Source organism: Oryctolagus cuniculus, chromosome 4 (assembly GCF_964237555.1).
Source record: "Oryctolagus cuniculus chromosome 4, mOryCun1.1, whole genome shotgun sequence".
Classification (NCBI taxonomy): domain Eukaryota; kingdom Metazoa; phylum Chordata; class Mammalia; order Lagomorpha; family Leporidae; genus Oryctolagus; species Oryctolagus cuniculus.
This window is the reverse complement of record NC_091435.1, coordinates 83210029-83237124: the sequence shown is the minus strand read 5'-3', so window position 1 is coordinate 83237124 and position 27096 is coordinate 83210029. Positions and strand designations below refer to the sequence as shown.

The following is a 27096-nucleotide window of genomic DNA, read 5'->3' as shown; positions in this document are numbered from 1 at the left end:
AAGTTCTCCTATATTCAACCTAGTTCCTAGCTTCTTTTCTCTTTCATTTTTTTAAAGAATTATTTTATTTATTTGAAAGATAGAGTGACAGAGAGTTAGAGCCAGAGAGAGAGGTCTTCCATTCCACTGGTTCACTCCCCAAATGACTGCAATGGCCAGAGCTGAGCTGATCCGAAGCCAGGAGCTTCCTCCAGGTCTCCCATGTGGGTGCAGGGGCCCAAGGACTTGGGCCATCTTTTACTGCTTTCCCAGGCCATAGCAGAGAGCTGGATGGGAAGAGGAGCAGCCGGATGGGAACCAGCCCCTACATGCGATGCTGGCGCTGCAGGCTGAAGCTTTAACCCACTGCACCACAGCGCCAGCCCCTCTCTTTTGTTTTTTCACATTTACTTATTTATCTGAATATCAGAGTTACAGAAAGAGAGAGGGAGAAAGAGCTTCATCCACTGGTTAACCCCCCGCAACAGCCAGAGCTAAGCCAGGCCAAAGTCAGGAGCTTCTTCCAAGGTCTCCCACATAGGCAGCAGGGTCCAAGCACTTGGGCCATCTTCTGCTGCTTTTCCTAGGCACATTAGCGGGCAGATGGATCGGAAATGGAGCAGCTGACACACAAACCAACACCATATGGGATGCTGGCACTGCAGGCAGTGGCTTTACGCGCTATGCCACAATGCTGGCCCCTAGCTTCTATTTTCTATTTTAACTCTGAAGACAAAGGAGTTCAATTAGAAATCTACAGAAAATTTTATGGTTTCAAAATAAATTTTAAAAAATTAAAATTTAGGTAACCTAAAAATACAAATATTTTTTTCATTTATTTTCATAAATACCTGGATTATAATTTTATGCCCAAAAAGCACAGTTCCAACACAATCTTTTACAAAGCTTTATCTGAAAATGATGCTTCAAAAAGTGGCACCTTTTTTTTTTTTTTAGATTTTTACTTTATTTATATGAAAGGCAGAGTTACAGGGAGAGGGAGAGACAGAGAGAGAGGTCTTGCATTCTGTTTCACTCCCTAAATGGCTGCAACAGTCAGGGCTGGGCAGGCTGAAGCCAGGAGCCAGAAGCTTCTTCCGGGTCTCCCACATGGATGCAGGGGCCCAAGCACTTGGGCCACTTTCTGCTGCCTTCCCAGGTGCATTAGCAAACAGCTAGATCAGAAGTGAAGCAGCTGGGTCTTGACCCTGCATCCATAATAGGATTACGGCCACAACACTGTCCACCAAAAGTAGCGTCTTAAACAAACCTTGGAATAGAAAACCACCTTAGTAATGGTCATCTATTCTTTATTTTTCAGGCATATATAGGGTATTTCAGTAAGTTTATGGGAGTGGGCATTATGGCACAGTGGGTTAACCTGCCATTTAGGACACTGTATCCCATACAGGAGTGCCTGGTTTGAGCCTTGGCTACTCTGCACTTCCTATACAGCTTCCTGCTAATGTGCCTGGGAGGCAGCAGATCATGGCCCAAATAATAAGGTTCCTAACACCTACATGACAGACCCATATGGAGTTCCTAGCTCTTGGCTTTGGCCTGACCCAGCTCTGGCTGTTGAAGGCTTTTGGGTAGTGAACCAGTGGATGGAAAATCTCTTTCTCTCCCTCTATCACTCTGCCTTTCAAATAAATAATAATTTTTTTAAAAGTTAATGAAAAATGGGATTAAAGATGTTTATTTTAGCATAAATACATGCACATGAGCAAAAAGGTTCATGAAAAATGAATTTTATGAACAAAATGAATGGACTTATACAGTATCATAAAAACCAGGTACCATATAGCGTTGACAATCTCAAAAGCAATTCTGTGCTGTGCAAGATATTAACACAATCATCTATCTTATCAACTGCAGTTTAAAAAAGTTCTACAATACAAAAGAACATTGCTTTAAAATAAAGCCTTCCCTGTAAATAGTTGTTTTCTGAGCTGGCCGGTAGACAAACTCTTAAGTTACCACCAAGAAATTACTTCAAACTTAAATATCCACAGTGGTACATATGAATAAACCCACCTTATGTTTATCTGACTGACAGTCATAGTATCTGCTGGTTTAAATTTTAAATTTATTTTTGTTGCAAACTCATTTGATTCTTTGTAAAAATAAACTGGAAGCGTTGGTGCTGTGGTGCAGTGGGTTAAAGATCCGGCCTGCAGTGTTGGTTTGAGTCTTGGCTGCTCCACTTCCGATTCCGCTCCCTGCTAATGCTCCTGGGAAAGCAGCGGAGTTTGGACCAAGTACATGGACCCCCTACACCCATGTGGGAGACCCAGAAGAAACTCTTGGCTCCTGCCTTCAGATCAGCTCAACTCTGGCCATTGTGGCCATTTGGGGAGTGAACCAGTGGATAGAAGACCCTCTCTCTCTCTCTATCTCTACCTCTTTCTGTAACTGTCTTTCAAATAAATAAAATAAATCTTCAAAAAAAATAAACTGTAAAGATGGTGACACAGATTGTATCCTTCAACCAAAGTACTCTTTCAAGAAAATTAGGAAGGGCCGGCGCCGTGGCTCAATAGGCTAATCCTCCGCCTAGCGGGTTCTAGTCCCGGTCGGGGTGCCAGATTCTGTCCCGGTTACCCCTCTTCCAGGCCAGCTCTCTGCTGTGGCCAGGGAGTGCAGTGGAGGATGGCCCAAGTGCTTGGGCCCTGCACCCCATGGGAGACCAGGAGAAGCACCTGGCTCCTGCCATCGGATCAGCGCGGTGCGCCGGCCACGGTACGCCGGCCAAGGCGGCCATTGGAGGGTGAACCAACGGCAAAGGAAGACCTTTCTCTCTCTCTCTCTCACTGTCCACTCTGCTTGTCAAAAAAAAAAAAAAAAAAAAAAAATTAGGAAGAAGAGAAACACGAACAGTAATATTACAACCACCAGTTAGAAGACACATGAAGGAGGAACAAAAGGATAAAAAGAAAGAACATTATAAAGACTTAGCAGTTCACAGAGGGGAAAGTAGATGACTGTGTTAACTAAAAGCTATGAATGTTCAAACAGCAGACTCCTAAGAAAAAGCCACTGCTAATGAGATTTTAATCCTATATCCAATTTAATAACTGAAAACAAATTTAATAACTGTAAACAAATAGTTATAAAACTATAAAACTAGCCTGAGTTGGATTACGTTTAGGAATAAAATAACAAAAATACAACTGTCTGGAAATTTTACCATAGTTAAAAATACTATGGTTTTTGTTTTCCTTTTTTTAGCTTCCTCTGAAGTTAATTTACTTTGTTGTTTAATGAGATGTAAATAAAAGTAAAATTAAAATATTTTAAAGTTTTATTTTAAATGTTTATTTATTGGAAAGGTAGAACAACTGAAAAATGGAGAGCCAGAGAGAGAGATCTTTATGGTCCTACTCATTCCCCAGAATGCCCCCAACAGCCAGAACTGGCCCAGGCTGAAGACAGGAACCTTGAACTCCATCCAGGTCTCCTATGTGAGTGGCAGGGACCCAAGTACTTGAGCCACCAGCTACTGCCTCCCAGGATGCACATTAGCAAGAAGTTAGATCAGAAGGGGAGATGGGACTTGAACTCAGGATGACTTAACCCACTGCACTACAATGCCTGTTCCCAAATAAGGTTTTATTGATAAAGAAAAAACATACACATGCTACTGTTTTCTTTACTATCATACACCTTTAAAAAGCATACTGGCTGCACTTAACTCCTAGACCAACCAATGAGTCATGGGACTAACACTACATCTCCAACCTCCTAAATCAAAAGGTTCATATGAAACCTTACCCACATGAGAAAACACTGTTATAACCAGTATCAAAGAAACAACATTAAAAACAAACAAAAGGGGCCAGCATTGTGGTGCAGCAAGTAAAGCTGCTGCCTGCCATAGCAGTGGGCACCCTTACGGGCATCGATTCAAGCTCCGGTTGCTCCACTTCCAGTACAGCTCCTTACTCATGCGTCTGGGGAAAGGAGCAAAAGATGATTCAAGTGCTTGGGCCATTGCCACCCAGGTGGGAGACCTACAAGAAGCTCCTGGGTCCTGCCTTCACTGCAGCCATTTGGGGAGTGAACCAGCAGATGGAAGATCTGTCTCTCTGTAACTGTGACTTTCAAGTAAAAAATTAGTAAATTTTAAAAACAAGCAAACAACATGTTATCTATATTAGAATATAAGATACTAATTCCTTAAATGTGGCAGAAACACATAGAAAGACTTTTACACATAAAAGCAACATAAAATAATAGCTTACTGATCTGTACTTCATACTGCTCCACTGGCAGATATCCTCATTCTCCAAAGCACAAGGAGCTGCCACTTCTGACTGAGTCCAGCATTTCAAAATTGGAAACTCTGCGCAAAATGACAGAAAATTCTGTCAAAAAACCTGCATTTGGATTCAAAGATATTCTTGCATTGAGTCTCAGCATAAGTCTTTCATACTAGGATATGAGTATTCAAACATTTTCACACACAATATATAAACTCTCTATGTCTTGGACCCACCCATCTCATGCTGCTACTTGAGCATCTTTTTTATATGAATGCCCCTACCTTTCACCTTACACAAAAATCCACTCAACATGGATTAAAGACTTAAATCTATGACCTGACACCATCAAATTATTAGAGAGCATTGGAAAAACCCTGCAAGATATAGGTACTGGCAAAGACTTCTTGGAAAACACCCCAGAAGCACAGGCAGTCAAAGCCAAAATTAACATTTGGGATTGCATCAAATTGAGAAGTTTCTGTACTGCAAAAGAAACAGTCAGGAGAGTGAAGAGACAACCGACAGAATGGGAAAATATATTTGCAAACTATGCAACTGATAAAGGGTTGATAACCAGAATCTACAAAGAAATCAAGAAACTCCACAACATCAAAACAAACAACCCACTTAAGAGATGGGCCAAGGACCTCAATAGACATTTTTCAAAAGAGGAAATCCAAATGGCCAACAGACACATGACAAAATGTTCAAGATCACTAGCAATCAGGGAAATGCAAATCAAAACCACAATGAGGTTCCACCTCACCCCAGTTAGAATGGCTTACATTCAGAAATCTACCAACAATAGATGCTGGAGAGGATGTGGGGAAAAAGGGACACTAACCCACTGTTGGTGGGAATGCAAACTGGTTAAGCCACTATGGAAGTCAGTCTGGAGATGCCTCAGAAACCTGAATATAACCCTACCATTCAACCCAGCCATCCCACTCCTTGGAATTTACCCAAAGGAATTTAAATTGGCAAACAAAAAAGCAGTCTGCACATTAATGTTTATTGCAGCTCAATTCACAATAGCTAAGACCTGGAACCAACCCAAATGCCCATCAACAGTAGACTGGATAAAGAAATTATGGGACATGTACTCTATAGAATACTATACAGCACTCAAAAACAACGAAACCCAGTCATTTGCAACAAGATGTAGGAATTTGGAAAACATCATGCTGAGTGAATTAAGCCAGTCCCAAAGGGACAAATATCATATGTTCTCCCTGATTGGCGACAACTAACTGAGCACCAAAGGGGAAACTTGTTGAAGTGAAATGGACACTATGAGAAACAGTGACTTGATCAGCTCTTGTCCTGACTATTGATGTACAATGTAATACTTTATCCATTTTAGTATTTTTTTTTGTTCTAGTACCATTGATTGAACTCTGTAATTAAAACACAATTATTCTTAGGTGTTGAAATTTTAACTGAAAAGTGATCCCTGTTAGGAATTTGGAAAACATTATGTTGAGTGAAATAAGCCAATCCCAAAGGGACAAATACCACTTGTTCTCCTTGATAGGTGACAACTAACTGAGCACCAAAAAGGAAACCTGTTAAAGTGAAATGAACACTATGAGAAACAGTGACTTGATCAGCCCTCACCCTGACTGTTGATGAGCAGCTTAATATGTTATCCCTCTTAGTATTTTTTTTTGTTTGTTCTACTTAATACTTTTGGTTGAATACTGTAATCAATACACAATTCTTCTTAAGTGCTGAAACTTAACTGAAAAGTGATCGCTGTTAAATGTAAGAGTGGGAATAAGGCCAGCGCCGCGGCTCACTAGGCTAATCCTCCGCCTTGTGGCACCGGCACACCGAGTTCTAGTCCCGGTCGGGGCACCAGATTCTGTCCCGGTTGCCCCTCTTCCAGGCCAGCCCTCTGCTGTGGCCAGGGAGTGCAGTGGAGGATGGCCCAGGTGCTTGGGCCCTACACCCCATGGGAGACCAGGAAAAGCACCTGGCTCCTGGCTCCTGCCATCGGATCAGCGCGGTGCGCCGGCCGCGGCGGCCATTGGAGGGTGAAGCAACGGCAAAAAGGAAGACCTTTCTCTCTGTCTCTCTCTCTCACTGTCCACTCTGCCTGTCAAAAAAAAAAAAAAAAAAAGAAGGGAGACAGAGAGAAAGGTCTTCCTTTTGCCGTTGGTTCACCCTCCAATGGCCGCCACATCACACTGATCCGAAGCCAGGAGCCAGGTGCTTATCCTGGTCTCCCATGCGGGTACAGGGCCCAAGCACCTGGGCCATCCTCCACTGCACTCCCGGGCCACAGCAGAGAGCTGGCCTGGAAGAGGGGTAACCAGGACAGAATCCGGCGCCCCGACAGGGACTAGAACCCAGTATGCTGGCGCCGCAAGGCGGAGGATTAGCCTATTGAGCCACAGCGCCGGCCAAACATGACTTTTTTAACAAATCTCATCACATTCAAGCTAAGGGCCAATCTTTTGAAAATACATCCCAAGTGTACAAGCTGATAAATTCCCATATGAAATGCATCAATATAAACATTTCTAAGATCAGAAACAGACCACCACCGACCCTCCAGTATTCTCTCAGAACAGACACTTTTTCAAACTTTTCTTAAGGCATGTAAAAAGTACCATTAATTGAAGCAGAAAACAAGGTTGGATAAACAAAGCTAATATAGTTGAACACTTTTTAATTTTCTCATCATGAAAGGCATGATGGTTGCAAACATATGATTAAAAACTTCCCATCTGTCAGTTTTCAGCAGCAAAGCTATTATCTTGTGTAAACATCTAAGTCAGCATGAATTTGGAAACAAGAAGAATCAAAATCTGAGAGGCTTCTTAAACTAAAGAAAAAATACTGATTTTGAGAAGACTATGAAGATAGAGTTTAATAATCATTTCTTTTTTTTTCTTTTTTTTTTTTTTTTTTTTTGACAGGTAGAGTGGACAGTGAGAGAGAGAGACAGAGAGAAAGGTCTTCCTTTGCCGTTGGTTCACCCTCCAATGGCTGCTGCAGCCAGCGCGCTGTGGCCAGCGCACTGTGCTGATCCGATGGCAGGAGCCAGGTGCTTCTCCTGGTCTCCCATGGGGTGCAGGGCCCAAGCACTTGGGCCATCCTCCACTGCACTTCTGGCCACAGCAGAGAGCTGGCCTGGAAGAGGGGCAACCAGAACAGAATCCAGCGCCCCGACCGGGACTAGAACCCGGTGTGCCGGCGCCGCTAGGTGGAGGATTATCCTAGGGAGCCGCAGCGCCGGCCAATAATCATTTCTTAATCCATGCAAATCCTCATATAAAAAAAAAACACACACACACAGAAAGAATAATTACTTGGCAAAGCCAAAACCTCATGGACAAAATTTACAACAAAGGTAATTGATAAAGTATCCCTCTTAAAACACGAAAACATTCCCAACAGGAGACAAAACAGCAAAACCCACAAAGTCCTGCAATACCAGTATGAAGAAACAGAAACCAGCAAAGGGGCTCTGTGGATCAAAGACTGCAACAGGAAACACAACTGGTATTAGCAAGCCTACTAGTCACAGGATAGGGTCCATCCACAGCACTGCCCAAGGAATCCAACCTGAACCTCACCATACCACTGGATCCACGCCAATCTCCAGGAGACAACTAGGTCAGAGGAACACAATGAACCGCATCATGAGTATAGTCAGGAAGATCTCCAGACCTCCACAATGAGAAACTCTACAGGGCCAAATGGCCCTTTTTTTTTTTTTTTTTTTTAAGATTTGAAAATCAGAGGAACAAGGAGAGGAGGAGACAGAGAGACCTTCCATCCACTGGTTCACCTCCCAGATGGCCACAACAGCCAGGGCTGGGCTGGGCTGAAACCAGGAGTCAGGAACTCCATCCAGGTTTCCCACATGGCTGGCACAGGTCCAGACACGTGGGCCACCACCTGCTGCCTTCCAGACAAATTAGCAGGGAGCTGGATCCGAATTGGAGAAACTGATGCTCCAATATGGGAAACTGACACCACAAGCAGCAGCCTAACCTCCTGTACCGCAACACCAGCCTCTGGCCCACGCTCTTTCAACAGTTCAGTTTTTAAGAAAAGAAAGAGATAGAAACCTGTAATTTAAGAGACCTAATGGAGATACCAATTTTTTAAATGAATAAGACTAAACACTAGTGTATAAAAATGTTCATGTGTATAATAAAAACAAAAATGAAGAAGTGAGTGAAGTCAGAATGGTGAGGGAGTCTTCAAGGAAGAGGCTATGACTGGGACAGAACACGCAGAGTGCTGCTGTTTCTTGTCCTGGCTAGTATTTACCAGGATATTTGTCTTATGATAATCCACAAAACTAACTGTTAGCTTTTCTACCTATCAGCTATTTTTTATAATAAAAAAGTTAAAAAAAAAAAACATGCTTTTGACTTGACTATAGTCTGTGGCCATTCCTTTATTCTTATTTTCAACCTTTAGAAAAGACTTACAACCCTCACCTTGGTTACAATACATCAGCAAATCTGGGTTACTGACTACAACAAAGGTTTCTCCGTCTTTACTGTGTGGCCGGTGATAGCGGTAGTGCACAGGCAAAAGGGCCTGGAAACAGTCACTGCACTGTGAATCTTGCCTGGCATAGATGAGAACCGCAGATTCCTTGGACAGATAGCTAGGAGCTTCTATATCGAAATTTTCTGAAATCATCACTGCCTGTCAAAATGAAAACAAACATTAGTCAAGAATAAATAAATGAGGAAGATTTAAAAATAAATAAAACCAGAAGATGGCTATATGGATAGACAGAAGTGTCAAATTTACCCTCTGCAAAAACAAATTTCCATCCCCTATTCATCCTCAGTTTTAAGTAGGAAACAGAGAATGAGATCTATGTTTAATAGAGTTTTTTTACTAAACATAAATAGGAGAAAGTATACTCTTGGTTGCCAAGTGCCACCATAAAAATTATTTCTGTGAGATTCCCTTATTAACCTCTGTTTACATGATAAAACAGGTAGCAAGAAAAGACAAATCTTGTGAATAAATATACCATTAATAAATAAGTATGAAAATGTCTGTGACAAAAACGGTTCAACCTATATTGGTATAAAATGATTAGTAATTTCCTGTTCTTCAGGGAAACAAGATGGTAATGAGTAAGTCAGAGCTCTGTGGCCAGGAAACCACAGCAAAGGTCAGCACTCGTTCTACAGCAGCTACAGAAAGTTAACAAGGAATGGGGGTTTAGTCCAGTCGTTCAGACACCCACATCCCATACTGGAGTACCTGGGATGTACCCAGCTCTGGTTTCCAACCCCAGCTTGTGCTAATGCAGGCCCTGGGTCACAGGATGTCTGCTACCCAAGCAGGAGATCTGGTTTGAGTTCCCAGATCCTAGCTTCAGCTCCCAGCCCAGTCTGAGGCTGTTGTGGGCAACTAGGAGTGAACCAGAGAATGGGAGCTCTTTGTCTCTCAGCTTTTTAGAAAAACAAAAAGTAAATTGAAAAAAAATGGCAAAGGGTTTTTTGAAAAAATAGTATTGCAAAAACCATCTTAAACATTCTACACAAAAAGTAAAAATGTACATGTTGAGTTATGCTGTGTATTTCATTATATATTTATCCATATATACATAAAAGTCTTCAAAAGCTTCATGGAAAATGAGTATTATAAAAACTATGCTTGAGAGGCCAGCGCTGTGGCACAGCAGGTTAACGCCTTTGCCTGAAGCAGACCCAGCTGCTCCACTCCCGATCCAGCTCTCTGCTATGACCTGGGAAGGAAGACCTCTCTCTCTCTGCCTCTCCTCTCTCTCTGTAACTCTTTCAAATAAATAAATCTTTAAAAAAAATAAAAAGCTATGCATGAATTTCAAAAATTTTTGTACCCAAATAAACTATTTATTTTTTTAAAAAAATTTTATTTATTTGAGAGGTAGAGTTATAGACAATGAGAGGGAGAGACAGAGAAAGGTCTTCTGTCCGCTGGTCACTCCCCAAATGGCCACAACTCCCGGAGCTGCGCCAATCCGAAGCCAGGAGCCAGAAGCTTCTTCCGGGTCTCCCATGTGGGTGCAGGGGCCCAAGGACTTGGGCCATCTTCTACTGCTTTCTCAGGCCATAGCAGCAAGCTGGATCGGAAGAGGAGCAGCCGGGACTCGAACCAGCGCCCAAATGGGATGTCGTCGGTGCAGGCAAAGGATTAACCTACTGCCCCACAGTGCCAGCCCCCCCGCAAATAAACTTTAAAAAAGTAAATTATTTATCTGAGAGAGTCAAAGATACAGCAAGAGAAAAAAAGGAGATACAAAGAAAGCAAGCTCCCATCTGCTGATTCACTCCCCAGAGGCTCACAACAGCCTCAGGCCACTTCTCATGACAGTCTCTCTGCAGAAGGAATTGGGCCACAGTATCTACTAAGCAGAAATAAACAGCATCTGATACACCAAGAAATTAGCTTTCAAAAAACAGATTAGCTTCCAATTATCTATATGTCACAGTGTAACATCAATTTTTATAGAAGGTTCCAAAATTAAAATGTAACTGTACTTACAAGGCCTATAATTAGTAACTAGAACAGGAAATAGATCATCAAAATAAAGAGAACCTTATCAACAAATCTATAGTGTCATCTTTTATCTACCTACTTTTCTTGTAACAGTCAATCTGCAAATATCCAAATCTTATCCAATCAAAGGTACATCTCTTTTGGGTACATCTCTCCAAAAAAGATTTCATTTTCTTAGAACATAGTAGATGATTTTAAGGTGGTTTGAAATACATTATCAATTCATGAAATTATAAGCTAAGAATTGTGTTTAAATTTGAAAGTCTCAGTTAGAATTTATAACTCAGTGAAGAAAAAAACTTACATTTATGTGTATCTAGAATTCCATATATACCAAACACCTGAAAACACAGGAAGAAACTAGGTAACCGAAGGCTGAGATAGGTGAAATTTATCATTGAATGCCTTGCTATGTCTCCTGAATGTTGAACCATAAGAGTATAATTATCTAATTCAACAAACATTAAAATGAAACGAAAAAGGTAGGCTGGCGCCGCGGCTCACTAGGCTAATCCTCCACCTGCAGCGCTGGCACCCTTGGTTCTAGTTCTGGTCGGGGCGCCAGATTCTGTCCCAGTTGCTCCTCTTCCAGTCCAGCTCTCTGCTGTGGCCCGGGAGGGCAGTGGAGGATGGCCCAAATCTTGGGCCCTGCACCCGCATGGGAGACCAGGAGGAAGCACCTGGCTCCTGGCTTCACATGGGTGCAGAGTGCTGGCCGTAGCAGCCATTTGGGGGGTGAAACAATGGAAGGAAGACCTTTCTCTCTGTCTCTCTCTCTAACTCTGCCTGTCCAAAAAAAAAAAAAAAAAAAAGAGAGAGAGAAAAGAAAAGAAATTGGTGTAAACCACAACTAGAAACAAGATACCATCACGAATGACTGGAAGTATATCTATTTTGACTTTTTAAAGTAACATGTGTATGTCACAGCAGTTAAGACACTGCTTTGGGCCTTTTATCCCACACCAGAATGCCTGGATTTGAGTCCCAACTCTGCTTCCAATTCCAGTTTCCTGCTTATGCACACCATGGGAGGCAGTAGGTGATGGTGCAACTACTGGAGTCCCTGTCACCTACATGGGAGACCCAGATTGAGTTCCAGAATCCAAGCTTTGCCTTGGCCCAACCCCAGTTGTTACAGGCATTTGGGGAATAACCCAGTGGGCAGATCTCCCCCCCACCTCTCCCTCTCTTCCTTCTTTTTTTTTTTTTTTTTTTGACAGGCAGAGTTATACAGTGAGAGAGAGACAGAGAGAAAGGTCTTCCTTTTTCCTTTGGTTCACTCCCCAAGTGGCTGCTACACCCGGCCGCCGCACCGCACTGATCCGAAGCCAGGAGCCAGGTGCTTCTCCTGGTCTCCCATGGGGTGCAGGGCCCAAGCACTTGGGTCATCCTCCACTGCCCTCCCGGGCCACAGCAGAGAGCTGGACTGGAAGAGGAGCAACCAGGACTAGAACCCGGTGCCCATATGGGATGCCAGCGCCACAGGTGGAGGATTAACCAAGTGAGCCACGGCGCCGGCTCCAGCCACTGGTTCTTAACAGCAATTATGTGAATTATTTAAAAACACATCTGTGGGCCCAACCTAAACCTACAGAATCAGGATTTCCCAGGAAGGTAACAAGCTGTACAGAAAGTGCTCCCAGATGATTTTCTTCAAAGCTGGGGACACTCTGAATTAAAGAGCTAAGATTCCCATCAGGTAAGGGCAAAAACTTTCTAATCAGATAACCCTGGGTTCATTCCTTGGCTCTACCACTTATTGATGTATCCTGGATACATTGCTTGACTTCTTTGTGCTTCAGTTTCCCCATCTACAAAATGAGGTAACACGTCTAGAGGTATCATAACAATTGATTTATGTAAAGTGTGTGGGACACAATTTTCCTTTAATGTTTAACTTTGCCTTGCTTCATTTTTAATTTTTTTTTAGATTTCATTTATTTTTGGGGGGAGTTACAGACAGAAGGAGAGACAAAGAGAAAGGTCTTCCATCTGCTGGTTCACTCCCCATATGAGATACCAACACCACAAGCAGAGGTTTAGCCTACTATGCCACAGTGCCAGCTCCAACCTTGCTTCTTTTAAAACAAACAAAAATATTTGGAGCAGGAATTTGCCACAGCAATTAAGATGCCACTTATGATGCCTACATTCCACATCGGAACACCTGTCTTAGTTCCAGCTCCACTTTGATTCCATCTTCCTGTTAACGTGCATCCTGGAATGCAGATGACGGTTCAAGTCCTTAGATCCCTACCACCTATGCAGGAGACCCAGCTTAAGTTCCTGGTTCCAGCTTTGACTTGGTCCAGACTAGGCTAATGTGGGCATTTGGGGGGGGTGAATCAGCCGACAGAAGATCTCTGTCTCTACCTCTCTTTCTTCATCTCTCTGCTTTTCAAATAAACAAAAAATAAACCTTTTTTTTTTAAATAAAGATCTTCAGCCTAGATAACTAGTAAATGTTAGTTTCCCTTCCTTGCATACAGATGTTGGAATACATGTGTTTCTAATTTAATAAAGATGCCATTTAAGTGCTACTTATTCATCATTAAACTTCTCAAGACTATGTATGAGGAATCTTCAAAATATTTATAGGAAATGTACATTATCTTTTAATTCTATTTTCCATGATTTTTTGAAGTATCTTGTGTACACACACACACACACACACACACAATTTTCTTAGTTATTAATGAATCAACCTGTCAAAGAGTATTTACCCAGCTCAGTTTAGTTGGTTTATTCCTGACAAGTGAACAAATATCATTCACTTGTTCAAGAAAAATTCCTATCCTTGGGCAAGTGTTGTGGTACAGTAAACTGCAGCTTGGGATGCCTGCATCCCATAAAGGTGTACCAAGTTCAAGTCCTAGCTACTCTAAACTTCTGATCTGGCTTCCCACTAAATGCCCCAGACAGGCAGCAAATGACAGCCCAACTACTTGTGTTCCTGCCACCCACATGGGAGATCTGGATGGAGTTCCTGACTCTGAGCTTCCTAACCCCAGCTGCAAAACCAGTGGATGGAAGTTTGATCTCTCTCTCTCTCTCTTTCTGCCTTTCAAATAAGTAAACCTTAAAAAACAGAACTCCTATCCTAACATGTCACTTTATATGCTTTAACAAAATGAAAAAAAAATATATAATGCTGTCATATTTAGTATTCTTCTTTTTTTTAATGACTTATTTATTTATTTGAAAGTCAGAGTTACAGAGAGAGAGAAGAAGAGAAAGAAAGAGAGGTCTTCTATCCGCTGGTTCACTTCCCAGTTGGCTGTCAATGGCCGGAGCTGCACCAATCCAAAGCCAGGAGCCAGGAGCCAGGAGCCTCCTCTGGGTCTCCCACGTGGGTGCAGGGGATCAAGCACTTGGACCTCTTCTACTGCTTTTCCAGGCCATAGCAGAGAGCTGGATAGGAAGTGGAGCTGCCAGGACTCGAACCAGCATCCATATGGGATGACGGCACTGTAAGCAGCAGCTTTACCCACTATACCACAGTGTCAGCCCCTAGTATTCTTCCTTATTCCAAGCTACAGGATCCTTAAATTTCTGTCTCTCTCAAAAAAATAAAATCCCTAATATCTGTACCTCTATTAGGTTCCTCTCTTGTAATGAAGCCAATTCATATGGATCCACAAAAAGTCCTGTTGGGATTTCCTGTTTAATTAAGAGTCGGCAGGTCTGTAAGTCCTCAATGCTTTCTCCAAATTTCACTTTTATTGAAAGGTCTCTGTAAGACAAATATATTTAAAGTATATTTCTTCCTTCAGCTATTAAATGAGATAGCATGACACTATATTCATAATATTGGAAACACTATATTTCAAATTCATATTCCAAAAATTAGATCTTTCATAATTCATGTCATAGCCACATTACAGCATTAGTGTGAAAACAGAAAAACATCAACGGAAGAGGACAGTCCAAAAATATTTATATACATATTTTCAATAAAGGTACTAACCTGATTTGATGGGGAAAGGACAATCTTTAACCACAAATGGAACTGAAACAACTGAATATCAATATAGAAAAAATGAACACTGATCTCCGCCTCACATCATATACAAAACTTAAAATAGATTATAAATCTGTGTGTATAACTGTCCCAGTTTTCTGCCCAAAGACAGATCCCGGACCACAGTGAGTGACAGTTTTGCTTAAGTAGGGAAATACACATAGAAGCTCAGGGAGACTGAAGTGGCTGCAAGTCCTAGTGCCAGATTTCAGAGAGGAATTCCAAAAATCCAAACAGGAATCCCTTCAGTTTTGCTGAATACTAAGATACACATAACTAGGGTATAACTCCACAGGACTGAGCAAAAAATGACCAGGGAGAGAAAAGCATTGTGGCACAGAAGATTAAGCTACAGTTTGGGACACCTACCTATATCCTGTATCAGAGTGTCTGGTTCTAGTCCCAAGCTATTCTACTACCTCCCTGCTAGTATGCCTGGGAGCCAGAAGGTGATGGTCCAAGTGCTTAGTTCTTGATACTCACGTGGGAGACCTGGATGGAGTTCCTGGCTCCTGGCTTCAGCCTGGCCTAGCCCTGGCTGTTAAGGCAATTTGGAGGGGGGAACTAACAGATGGAAGCTTTCACTTTCCCTCTCACACTCTCTGTCACTCTGCCTTTCAAATAAATAAATCTTTAAACACACACAGATATATCTACATGTACATTTAAAAAAAATCAGGAAACTGAAAAAGTCCAAAATTTCAAATAAGGTTGAGGTCAGTAGAGCAAAGCCTTATAAGGCAGATATACTAGCCTTTAACTTTAGAACTATACAAGAAGAGGTTAAGAGGATCGAGCTACTAAGTAACTTAATTGCCAACAGAAAAAAAAGCCCAACACACTTTAAACAAGAAAATCCACATTCAACAGAATTCATATCCCAAATGTTCACAATGTTCAGCATCTAATCAAATTACTAAACAGCAAAGTAGCAGTGAAACGTGATCAACCATCATGAAAATATAACCCAACAGAAACAGACCCAGAAATGACAGAAGTGCTAAAATTTGCAAAAGGTATTATAAAAATCATTAACAACACACCCAACATGTCCAAGGATTTAAAAGAAAACCACGAGTATTATGAGACAGAGAAGGTTAAAAAAAAAAAAAAAACTGAGTGCAAGTTCAAGATATGAAAATACAATTTTTGGAATAAAAAGTTACCCAAGGCCGGCGCCGTGGCTCACTAGGCTAATCCTCCGCCTTGTGGCGCCAGAACAACGGGTTCTAGTCCCGGTCGGGGTGCCAGATTCTGTCCCGGTTGCCCCTCTTCCAGGCCAGCTCTCTGCTGTGGCCAGGGAGTACAGTGGAGGATGGCCCAAGTGCTTGGGCCCTGCACCCCATGGGAGACCAGGAGAAGCACCTGGCTCCTGCCATTGGATCAGTGCAATGCGCTGGCCGCGGCGGCCATTGGAGGGTGAACCAATGGCAAAAGGAAGACCTTTCTCTCTGTCTCTCTCACTGTCCACTCTGCCTGTCCGAAAAAAAAAAAAAAAAAAAAAAAAAAAGGTTACCCAAATGTGGTTTTTTAAAAAAGATTGATTTATTGATTTAGTTATTTGAAAGGCAGAGTTACACAGAGGCAGAGGCAGAGGCAGAGGCAGAGGCAGAGGGAGAGGTCTTCTATCAGCTGGTTCACTCCCCAAATGACTGCAACAGCCGGAGCTGCGTCAATCTGAAGCCAGGAGCCAGAAGCTTCCTCCAGGTCTCCCACTTGGGTACAGGGACAGCACTTGGGCCGTCTTCCACTGCTTTCCCAGGCCATCGGCAGGGAGCTGGATCAGAAGTGGAACAGCTGGGACTTGAACCATGGTATGCTGGCATCACAGGCAGCTTCTTTACATGCTATGCCTCAACACCAGCCCCCAGATAAATAAATTAAAAAAAAAAAAAAAGCCTCAATGGGCAACTTACCTGTGAAAACCATCTTTCAAAACTTCTTGCTTCAAAATAATTTCGGGACATGTGTCCCTTATACCCACAGAACCAAAAGATTCTATTAAATAAACACAGAATGAAATAATACTTAAATAATTACAGAATTACTTCAATAGGCTTTACTTGCCTATAAAATCTAACAAATCTAAAGCCAGAAGCTTTTCAATCTTAAGCAATTAGAGTTACACATAAGTCTATTTCCAGTATAACATAGTAGCTAACACTGACTTTGGAATTAGATTTTCTGTTTTCGAATCCCAGTCTGCCATTACTTTGGAAAGACCACTTCTCTTGGGGCCAGTGCTGTGGCTGAGTACACTATGCTTCTGCCTGCAGCGCCGGCATCCCTTATGAGCACCAGTTCGTGTCCTGGCTGCTCCTCTTCCGATCCAGCTCTCTGCTTATGGCCTGGGAAAGCAGTGGAACATGGCCAAAGTGCCTAGGCCCCTGAACCCACGTGGGAGACCCCAAAGAAGCTCCTGGCTTCTGATCAGCCCATTCTGGCCATTGTGGCCACTTGGGAGGTGAATCAGTGGACAGAACACCTTTGTCTCTGTCTCTCCCTCTCTCTGTAAGTCTGCGTCAAAAATAATAAAATAAAAATATTAAAAAAAAAATAGGTAGGCCGGCGCCGTGGCTCAATAGGCTAATCCTCCGCCTTGCTGCGCCGGCACACGGGGTTCTAGTCCCGGTTGGGGCGCCGGATTCTGTCCCAGTTGCCCCTCTTCCAGGCCAGCTCTCTGCTGTGGCCTGGGAGTGCAGTGGAGGATGGCCTAAGTGCTTGGGCCCTGCACCCCATGGGAGACCAGGAGAAGCACCTGGCTCCTGCCTTCGAATCAACACGGTGTGCCGGCCGCAGTACGCCGGCCGCGGCAGCCATTGGAGGGTGAACCAACGGCAAAGGAAGACCTTTCTCTCTGTCTCTCTCTCTCACTGTCCACTCTGCCTGTCAAAAAATAAATAAATAAAATAAATAAATAAATTTTAAAAAAAAGGTAGCTTCTCTTTCTGCTAGCTGTCATAAGGACTTACTATGTATAAAGGCATATGTTTTACCTCCACAGGAATAATCAATTTACTCTAAGAACCACATGATGGGATAGTGCATATACGAAAAGGGAACTCCTCACCACGAGGTGCTGCCAGCCGCCACCCAGCATGGCAGGCAACACAGGAGGCGCTGGCTATCTGGCCATGTCTCAGCAGGGAGCCTGTCCTCTCTAGAGTGGCCCAGAGCACACAGTGCTTGGAAGACACCAGGTCCTGAAGGCAGTGTCCAGGCGGTCACTCATCCTCACGGCGGGCGCAGCGAGGACACAGCGCAGGAGCTCCCGGAGATGGCAGGGGATGCCAGCTGCCCTCCCTGTGGTGTGCCCCTCGCGCCCCAACACTGTGAGAGAGCTGTATGCAAGCAGGGTTTCCTGGGCCCCCCACATTCCCAGCATACACAGGGCACCTCAACAAGGCCCTGAGCTCACCCCATGCTGTTAAGCACACACGGAGCCTGGAGGCCTTGGGGAGTTTCTGACTCCTGGAGCAAGTCCTGTGGAGAATGATCTCTGAGAAGACAGCTAACTGCCCCTATACGGTCAGCTCCCAGCTCCTCATCCAGGACTGTGCACTGGGGTAACTGTGTGGCAGGTTCCCAAGGGAAGACAGAGTCTACCATACACTAAGTATACTATATGCTTGTTGTTAATATTACTTTATTCATGCATCATAGTTTTTTATAAGACACATATTTTATGAACTTTTTGAAGATCATTTGTATGCATGAATTTCAGTCTTTTTGCACCAAAATGAACTTTTCTTTTAATTCCTTTTTATTAAGTCTATGTTTTTAAGATTTATTTATTTATTTGAAAGGCAGAGTTACACAGAGAGAGAAGGAGAGGCAGAGAGGGAAAGAGAGGTCACCCATTTACTGGTTCACTCCCCAATTGGCTGCAACAGCAGGAGCTGCGCCAATCTGAAGCCAGGAACTTTTTCCAGGTTTCCCACCCGGGGCAGGGGTCCAAGCACTTGGGCCATCTTCTGCTCTCCCAGGCCATAGCAGAGAGCTGGACTGGAAGTGGAACAGCCAGGACTAAAACTGGCACCCATATGGGATGCTGGCACTGCAGGTGGTGGCTTTACCTGGTACGCCACAATGCAAGTCCCTTGATTCCCTTTTTTTTGAAGTATACACATCATTAGTAACTGATTCTCAGTCACTGAACCAAGTAAATGATCAGAAGTTAGTTTGCCCAACCCTTACAGTCTGAAATACTTCCACTCTCCTAGCTAAAGAAATCTTACCTGCTTTGCAGCAGCATACAATCTTTCTCCAAATAAACACTGCATGTATCTCTTGTTCAAATCCAGATTTTTCCTCCTGTGTTTAATTTTAATGGGCATAGGGAGTAAGGCCTAACCATTTTTTTTTTCTTTACAGTCTATCATCTAACTACATATTAAATTAGGAGAAATCGAATCCCAGCTGCTCTGTTTCCAATCTGGCTCCCATCTAAGGCCACTGGGAAAGCAGTGGAAGAAGGCTCAAGTACCTGCAACCCACATGGAGTTCTAAGCTCCTGGCATCTGCTGGGTTGCAGGCATTTGGAGAGTGAAATCAGCGGACGGAAGATCTCTCTCCCTCGCCTTTTCTCACTCTGTAAATTTCAATAAATAATAAAACAAATCTTTAAGACAACTTTTTCCTCTTAAGTATTACTTCAATTTGGTGTGCTGGTCTGAACTAGCTGTGGAAATGGACCCCTTTTTAATGATTAAGTGCCATGCTGGAAAACTCTTTAAAGATATCAAGTCCAGTTATTGAACAGTTATTTTTCATTTCATAATTCTTCAAACAAGTTTGGAAATCTACTAAGTAAACCCACAGAAGCAGCACAGCGCGGGTAACTAGGCTACAATCATCCTCCAGCTGGAGAAACTCACCCGGAAGTGTTATCACCTTAATCACCCCGGCAGGTGTCTGTCTCCCTCAACCTCGACGGCTCCGGGTGTGTTTAGCTCAGGACCACGAACTTGGGCCCTACGATAGAATCAACTCCCCCGCCCAGCCTGGAGTCACAAAGAACCCCCAAGCCAACCTGGTTATCAGTCTCCCTATTCCGTTTTGGAATTCTTCGCGAGCCCCTGACCGCAGAGGAGCGTCACGCTGCCCACGCGCTTCCCAAGACGCGTCACCACCGTACTCCTCGGTACTCGAGTCAGAGTGCAGCCGGTTCCTCCCCGCAATGACAACGCGGGGCCCTGCAGAAACGCAGGTGCTGCCACGGAGCAGAGCGCGCGGGAAGGCGCGTGGCCCTGGCTCGCTTCTAATCCGCCCCAACTCACCCCACCGTTGCAGGTCCAGCGCTCGGCTCCAGAAGCACCAGCACAAACCCGGGCCCTGCCCTTACCTGCACCGACAGCGGCGTCGCTGGAGGTAGGGGCTCCTGTGCGGACGAGCCCGGCCGCCGCACAGAGGAGCAGCCAAGCGGCCGCCCGCACAGCCCGGACCAGAGCCGCCAGAACGCCGAGGGGCGGACGCCCGAGAAGGGGCGCGCAGGACGAGGTGCGGCGGGGGAAGGAGTCCGCTAGTGTCTGCGCCTGAGGGCTAGGTACGCGTATGCGGGCCGTCCCGCGTCTTCAAAGCCGGCCGCGGCTCTGGCCCCCTACCCGAAAAGTTCAGGCCTCGAGTGAGGCAGCGGGACTCGGCCCCTTTCGTTCACGCCCCCCGCCAGCCCGGGGGCGGGGCGAGGAGCGACGCAAGCGCGGTGACGTGTGCCCGGGCTGTTGCTATGGGAACGTCTCGGCGGGCGCAGGCTGGACCCAGAAGCCCTCAAGCCTTGGCGGGAGCTGGCTGTCTGCGCTGCCCACCGGCCTCCGCCTAGGCTTCCTGGTGTTTGCGGGCCTAGACCTCCCGTCAGGAGGATTCACCCCTGTGGTGTCGTCCGTGAGGCTGTGGTTGCGGCCTCTTCCTGCGGCGCTAGGCCCCACTCGGCCTCACAGAAGACTCTGGCGTGCCTGTGTGCACTGCGGTCGGGTGGAGGCGGCCGCTCCTCACGGTGTAGACGTGCGGGAGACGGTGCACTTTCCGATCTTCTCTGAGGTAAGGACGCCAGCCTTGCCCTGGCGATGTGAGAAGCTAGAGATGCGTCTGCTCCTTGGGGAAATCCGTGCCCACCGGGGTTCCCTGGCAAGATTCTGGCAGTCCCTGACCGCTGGGGAGAAAAACATGCAAGTCCAGAAAGGGTAATCAGGTAAAGGTGTCCTCACCCTTCCCTGAACCGCACGGAATCTGTTAGCAGGCCTGGAGAGCCTGGTGTCTGAGGGCAGATCCCAAGCGGAAACCAGCGCTATGCGCCTGGTGAAAGTACACGGAGATCCGCTTCGGATGGAGCTGCTCCTGCAGAGAGGGCCAGAGGACTGTGTGTGTGTGTGTGTGTGTGTGTGTGCGCGATCGGCCTCAGGAATTGTTTTACATTCCCAACAGAGCACAGCATTGGTAAAAAAACAAAAGATACATTGTAATAAGGAAAAGAGTCTGCAGTGGGAAACTGCGCGGTTGAGTATGAACTGCTTGCATCCTGATACCGCGGGTCTCTAGAGTGTGTGTTTCTACGGTGCTCAGCACGCTTTCCTAGAAAGTTTACTAACATGGTATAGTGAGAAGGGATTTTTAGAGTAGTGTTTAAGAGAGGGGAGGGGAGGAGTCAATTGCATCAGATAAGAGACCAAACACTCATTTGAGATAGCAGTTCTTTTTAAATTGTTTTTAAAGTTTTGTTTTATTTATTTGAAAGGTAGAGTTAAAGGGAGAGGTGGAGACAGACTTCTGGTTCACTCTCCAGATGTCTGCAACAGCCGGGGCTGGGCCAGGCTGAAGCCAGGAGCCAGGAGCTTCTTCTGGGTCTCCCATGTGGGTGCACTCTGGCCATCCTCCGCTGCTTTCCCAGCAGAGAGCTGGGTTGGAAGTGGAGCAGCCAGGACTCTAACTGGTGACCCTACGGGATGCCAGCTGCAGGCGGTGGCTTTAATCCACTGCACCACAGCATCGGCCCCAGCAGTTCTTTATATGTGATTAATTTCCCGAGTAAAAATTCTATGTTCAACAATAAGGGGTGAATAATGTAGATTATGGTATATCATATATCGACAAGATCCTTGGGAATCATGTAAGAATTATATCTTAGTAAAATATTTAATGAGAAAATGAGTTGTTAAACTTCAGGAGATAGTATGTATGATATAAAAGACATAGGTTTTTTTTGTTTCTTTTTTTGTTTTTGACAGGCAGAGTTAGAGAGTGAGAGATAGAGACAGAGAGAAAGGTCTTCCTTCCATTGGTTCACACCCCAAATGACCGCTATGGCCGGCGCGCTGCGCCAATCTGAAGCCAGGAGCCAGGTGCTTCTCCTGGTCTCCCATGGGGTGCAGGGACCAAGCACCTGGACCATCCTCCACTGCACACCTGGGCCACAGCAGGGAGCTGGACTGGAAGAGGAGCAACCAGGACAGAATCCGGCGCCCCAACCGGGACTAGAACCCGGTGTGCCAGTGCCACAGGTGGAGGATTAGCCTATTGAGCCTCGGCGCAGGCCTAGACATAGTTTTAAAGACTAACCTGTATCTCTGGAAAAATCCTGTTAGTAATAAAGATGATTATTTTATTTCCTCCCATTCTCGCTCTCCCCCAGTTTTCTACAGTAAATATTTTATTACTGTTAAGTATTTTTAAAAATTATATTCCTAGGGCAGGCATTTAGAGCAGTTAAGACTGTTCAGATCTGAAGCCAGGAGCCAGGTGCTTCCCCCTGGTCTCCCGTGCAGGTGCAGGGCCCAAGGACCTGTGGAATGCCTGCATCCTGTGGGAGCACCTGGGTTCAAGTCCTGGCTCCAACTCTTGCTTCCTGCTAATGCATCCCCTGGGGGCAGTGGTGATGGCTCTGGTGGTTGGGTCCCTGCCATCCAGTGGAAGACCTGGCTTGAGTTACTGCCTCCTGGCTTTGTCCTGATGCAGGCCCAGCCCCAGCCTTTGCCAACATTTGGGGAGTGAACCAGCAGATGGAAGATCTCTCCTTGTCCCTGCCTGCCTTTCAAATAAATTTTTAAAACAAGGATTTAAAGAAAATTATATTCCTGTAGCGCTTCTCCAGCAGAACCAGGTTTGTGAAGATATTACCACCCCATGCCACTTTACCTCGAGTTTTTTGATACTTAAGAATTTCCCTAAAATGTTAGATACATCTGAAGCTGTACCTGTAATTAAGTATATTTTGGCACTGAAGATGCCGAAATAATGAGAGAATAAAAAGTGTCAATCTGTAAATAGATGTGTTTCTTGTAACTAAGAAAAAATAATATAGTGAGATAGAAGCCATGTAAACTACTGCCTTGCTCCAGAGCAGGCTGTTTCTCCTTCAGGTCTGCCTTTTTTGGTCAGGTAGATCAGGATGTACCAGAGCTTAGATTAATACATAGCATTAAACAAGAATGGGGCTGGCATTCGGCATCCCATATGGTCACTGGTTTATGTCCCAGCTGCTCCACTTTTGAACCAGTGCCTTGCTCTAATGGCCTGGGAAAAGCAACAGAAGATGGCTCAAGTGTTTGGGCCTCTACCACCAATGTGGGAGACCTGGATGAAGTTCCTGGCTCTTGGCTTCAACCTGGCCCAGCCTGGCTATTTTGGCCATCTAAGGAGTGAACCAGTGGATAGAAGGTGCAGTGCACTAAGACATCCAAATGGAATTGTATTCTCCAGCTCACATGTGAACAAACTTACATCCTTCAATGACCCAAAGAATCGTAGGGATCCAACAGAGGCTAACCCAAGGGCAAACAGAACTTTCAGGGTAGCACTTGAAGTGTTGGGCTTCATGGGCAGAGTATGTGTCTTTAGATTGGGCTAGACCGGAAGGCGGTGGAGGATGCCCAAGTGCTTGGGCCCTGCACCCGCATGGGAGACCAGGAAGAAGCACTTGGCTCCTGGCTTCGGATCGGCGCAGCGTGCCGGCCATAGCGGCCATTTGGGGGGTGAACCAACGGAAGGAAGAGCTTTCTCTCTGTCTCTCTCTCTCTCACTGTCTAACTCTGCCTATCAAAAATAAAAATAAATTAAAAAAATAGTTTGGGCTCGAGCCAGGTTTGCTGGAGAGGAAGTAAAGGGGAGGGAGGTACATCTGACACCTCTGACACCTGTTGTGGTCTTTTTCCCTTTAGCTGGAAGTAACTGTGCAATGAGTACATTTTTGTCGGGTTTTCTCTGATTTACGCTGAATTATATGTGTGGATGATGTGTACTGCCAAGAAATGTGGAATTCGATTCCAGCCTCCAGCTATCATCTTAATCTATGAGCATGAAATTAAGGGGAAAAGTCGACAGCGCATCATGCCAGTCCGAAACTTTTCCAAGTTTTCAGGTATCTCATCTTTTGTCTTGCCTCCTGTCTGAACTATTCACTAAATCATTTCATGAGAACAATTTGAGCCTCATGCCATGGAGTGGCATGCCCTTCAGAGTATACACACCTACGTTCAAATCACTATTCTATCAGGGATTTGATGTACAATCTTGGTTAAGTTACTTATTGTCATGGGCTTCAGCTTCCTAATATGTCAAAGGGAATTGATAATTTTTTCCCAGTTTGATAATTGATAATTGAGTTAAATTAAATAGCACTATTCAGTAATATTAATTCCCTCCTAATATTTTTTGTTTGTAACCTTGGTATTTTATTAGTACCACTACTGCTATCTAAAGGCTATAATACAACTTTTTCCTCCCAGACACTTCCTCTAGTTGAAAGTGTTCAGCATCTCCACAAAGTGATTTTTAAATTAAGCAAGTAAGGCCAGCACTGCAGCTCAATCGGCTAATCCTCCGCCTGCGGCGCCGGCACCCCGGGTTCTAGTCCTGGTTGCTCCTCTTCCAGTCCAGCTCTCTGCTGTGGCCCAGGAAGGCAGTGGAGGATGGCCCAAATCTTGGGCCCTGCACCCACATGGGAGACCAGGAGGAAGCACCTGGCTCCTGGCTTCGGATTGGCCGTAGCGGCCATTTGGAGGGTGAACCAATGGAAGGAAGACCTTTCTCTCTGTCTCTCTCTCTCTCTCTCTCACTAACTCTGCCTGTCAAAAAAAAAATTTAAAAAAAAAAGCTAAATTAAGCAAGTAAAAAATTATTCTGGGGCATTGTGGCACAGCCAGCTAAGCTACCACTTGCACCTTCTACAGCCCATCCTAAAGTGCCAGTTTGAGTCCCAGCTATTCCACTTCCAGTTCAGCTCCCTGTAATCTGCCTTGGAAGCAGTAGATGATGGCTTGAGTACCTGCTTGAGTCCCTGCTGCCACATGTGAGACCCAGATGGAGTTCCTGGCTCCTGGCTTCGGCCTAGCCCAGCCCCAGCAGTTATAGCTAATTTAGGTAGCGAACCAGTGGGTTGAAGATCTTTCTTCCCCCTCTCTCTTTCCCTCCCTCCCTCCCTTCCTCCTTCCCTTCTTCTCTTCCTCTTTGTCACCTAGCTTTGAAAATATTAATTTTTTTAAAAAAGGATAAATAATTGTTTTTTTAAAAAATATTACTCCCTCCTCCTGCCACCACATTCAAAGCTCAGTGAAAAGAAATAGTTCTACAAAAGAATTCATCCAAGAGGCCGGCATTATGGTGCAATGGGTTGAGCTACCACTTGGGACACCTGCATCCCATGTTGCAGTGCTGTTTCCAGGCCTGGCTACTCCACTTCCAATCAGGCTTCCTGGCTGTGTGCTGCTTGGGAGGGGACCAAATGATGGCCCAAGTATTTGAGTCCCTGCTACCACCTGAGAAATCAGGATGAGGACATTTGAGGAGTGAACCACTAGATGGAAGGTCTCTCTCTCTCTCCCTCCCCCCCCCCCCCCGTCACTCTACCTTTCAAACGAAAAGAGGATAAAAAGCACTCCAATAAATCCATTTAGTCACTTGGTGATTAGGGAGATAATGCTTTCAAGATTCAGTGTTTTTATTTATTTTTGACCCTTGCATTAACTTATGGTACGTTTATTATTTGTGATATAGATGATGTATGTCATATACAGCTTTCTGTCTTCCTTCTAGATTGCACCAGAGCTGCTGAACAACTAAAGAATAATCCCCGACACAAGTCTTACCTGGAACAGGTGTCCCTGCGGCAGCTAGAGAAGTTGTTCAGTGTTTTACGAGGTAACTTGCGGGGACAGAGTTTGGCAGAAACAATGGAACAAATTCAGCGGGAAACAACCATTGATCCTGAGGAAGACCTGAACAAACTAGACGACAGGGAGCTTGCCAAGAGGAAGCGCATCATGGATGAACTTTTTGAGAAAAATCGGAAGAAGAAGGATGATCCAAATTTTGTCTATGACATCGAGGTTGAGTTTCCACAGGATGAGCAAGTACTGTCCTGTGGCTGGGACACAGAGTCAGCTGATGAGTTCTGATACAGAGCACTCGGGAAAGTCAGGGGCTAGCAGAATACCCTGTTTATACAAAGAACATACAGTGATTCTAGAAAAATCTGCCAAGAACACTAAAATGTATGTGTTGGGTCATAATTGGATTGATCGTATTACTTTTCCAAAGCAGTATATTTACATCTACCAGGTAGGTGCAAGCAGGATATAGGAAAAACATTATAGGAGCCTGCCTTTAAGGAGCTCATAAACTAATTGAAAGATAAGTCAGAAACTTGTGAAAAGATATAATAATATAGGCATTAGAAAAATTAGAGCCAGGTGCTGGTAGAGGATAAAGGTCAGAGCCTGGATTCCTGTAGGGTGGAATGGCTAGGGGGAGACAGGACATTGCCTGACCCTGGAAATCATAGTATGTTCACAGATGCCTGTGTAGGGGTCCAGACTAGAGTGCATGCAGCAAAGGGGAAGAGGAGTGGCAAAGAGACAACAAGTGGACATTTGTATTTTAGCAAATCACTGTTTGACAAGACTGGAGGGCACTACAGTTACCAGGAAATGACCCTGGGCGCATCATGTTTGTGTGCCTCTGGAGTAGAAGAGGGCCCCTGCAGGATGCCTGCAGCTGCGAGTGTGTTCCCCAGCCGGGGAATTCTGCCCCTCTTGGATCAGGAAACATGGACAACAGACATTTCTGAAACCCGGAACCTCTTCCTGTAAATAAGAGATTGTTTGTAAAATGGGAAATCCACCCACAATAAATGAACAATAGATACTGCCAGTGTGGACCTACTTAACGAGTCTGTACCTCAAAGAGAGGATCTTTGTTTAACAAGGTTATCTGTGTGCAGATACATTCATTCTTACTAGAGTATTATTTAATTGGCAGAAATCCTGTGTTTTCTACAAGGCAATTAATGTCCATTAAATAAAACTGTAAAAATAA

General features: G+C 44.7%; 3 protein-coding genes across 6 annotated transcripts in view; 1 reads left to right on the top strand and 2 right to left on the bottom strand.

Annotated features, from left to right (window-relative positions):
* The window catches only part of PAK2 (p21 (RAC1) activated kinase 2), a 125839-nt gene extending 116999 nt beyond the window's left edge, over positions 1–8840 (bottom strand). The window contains exon 1 of the mRNA XM_017346650.3: positions 8705–8840. The gene's annotated coding sequence lies outside the window, so the exon portion shown is untranslated. The remainder of the gene's footprint in view (positions 1–8704) is intronic.
* The window catches only part of PIGX (phosphatidylinositol glycan anchor biosynthesis class X), a 22238-nt gene extending 1966 nt beyond the window's left edge, over positions 1–20272 (bottom strand). Inside the window, exons 1-6 of one of the 2 annotated variants that reach the window (XM_017347014.3) lie at positions 20138–20269; positions 19032–19107; positions 16710–16791; positions 14364–14505; positions 8705–8918; positions 4224–4324 (exon numbers count right to left, since the gene is read on the bottom strand). In XM_017347014.3, coding sequence (XP_017202503.3) covers positions 4224–4324; positions 8705–8912 — 309 coding nt within the window. In that variant the 5' untranslated portion in view covers positions 8913–8918; positions 14364–14505; positions 16710–16791; positions 19032–19107; positions 20138–20269. Of the gene's footprint in view, positions 1–4223; positions 4325–8704; positions 8919–14363; positions 14506–16709; positions 16792–19031; positions 19108–20137 lie in introns of both variants that reach the window. The other variant, XM_070072308.1, reaches the window with a different exon arrangement.
* On the top strand, positions 20200–27096 carry CEP19 (centrosomal protein 19). 3 transcript variants are annotated; one of them, XM_051818954.2, is made up of 3 exons: positions 20200–20338; positions 23943–24142; positions 25816–27096. In XM_051818954.2, the coding sequence occupies exons 2-3, from the start codon at positions 24013–24015 to the stop codon at positions 26175–26177; spliced, it is 492 nt and encodes a 163-aa protein (XP_051674914.1). In that variant the 5' UTR covers positions 20200–20338; positions 23943–24012; the 3' UTR covers positions 26178–27096. The 3 variants fall into 3 exon arrangements, with proteins under 3 accessions (XP_051674914.1, XP_017202501.1, XP_008264935.1); XM_008266713.4 differs by lacking the exon at positions 20200–20338 and adding an exon at positions 20472–20829; XM_017347012.3 differs by lacking the exons at positions 20200–20338; positions 23943–24142 and adding an exon at positions 20347–20829.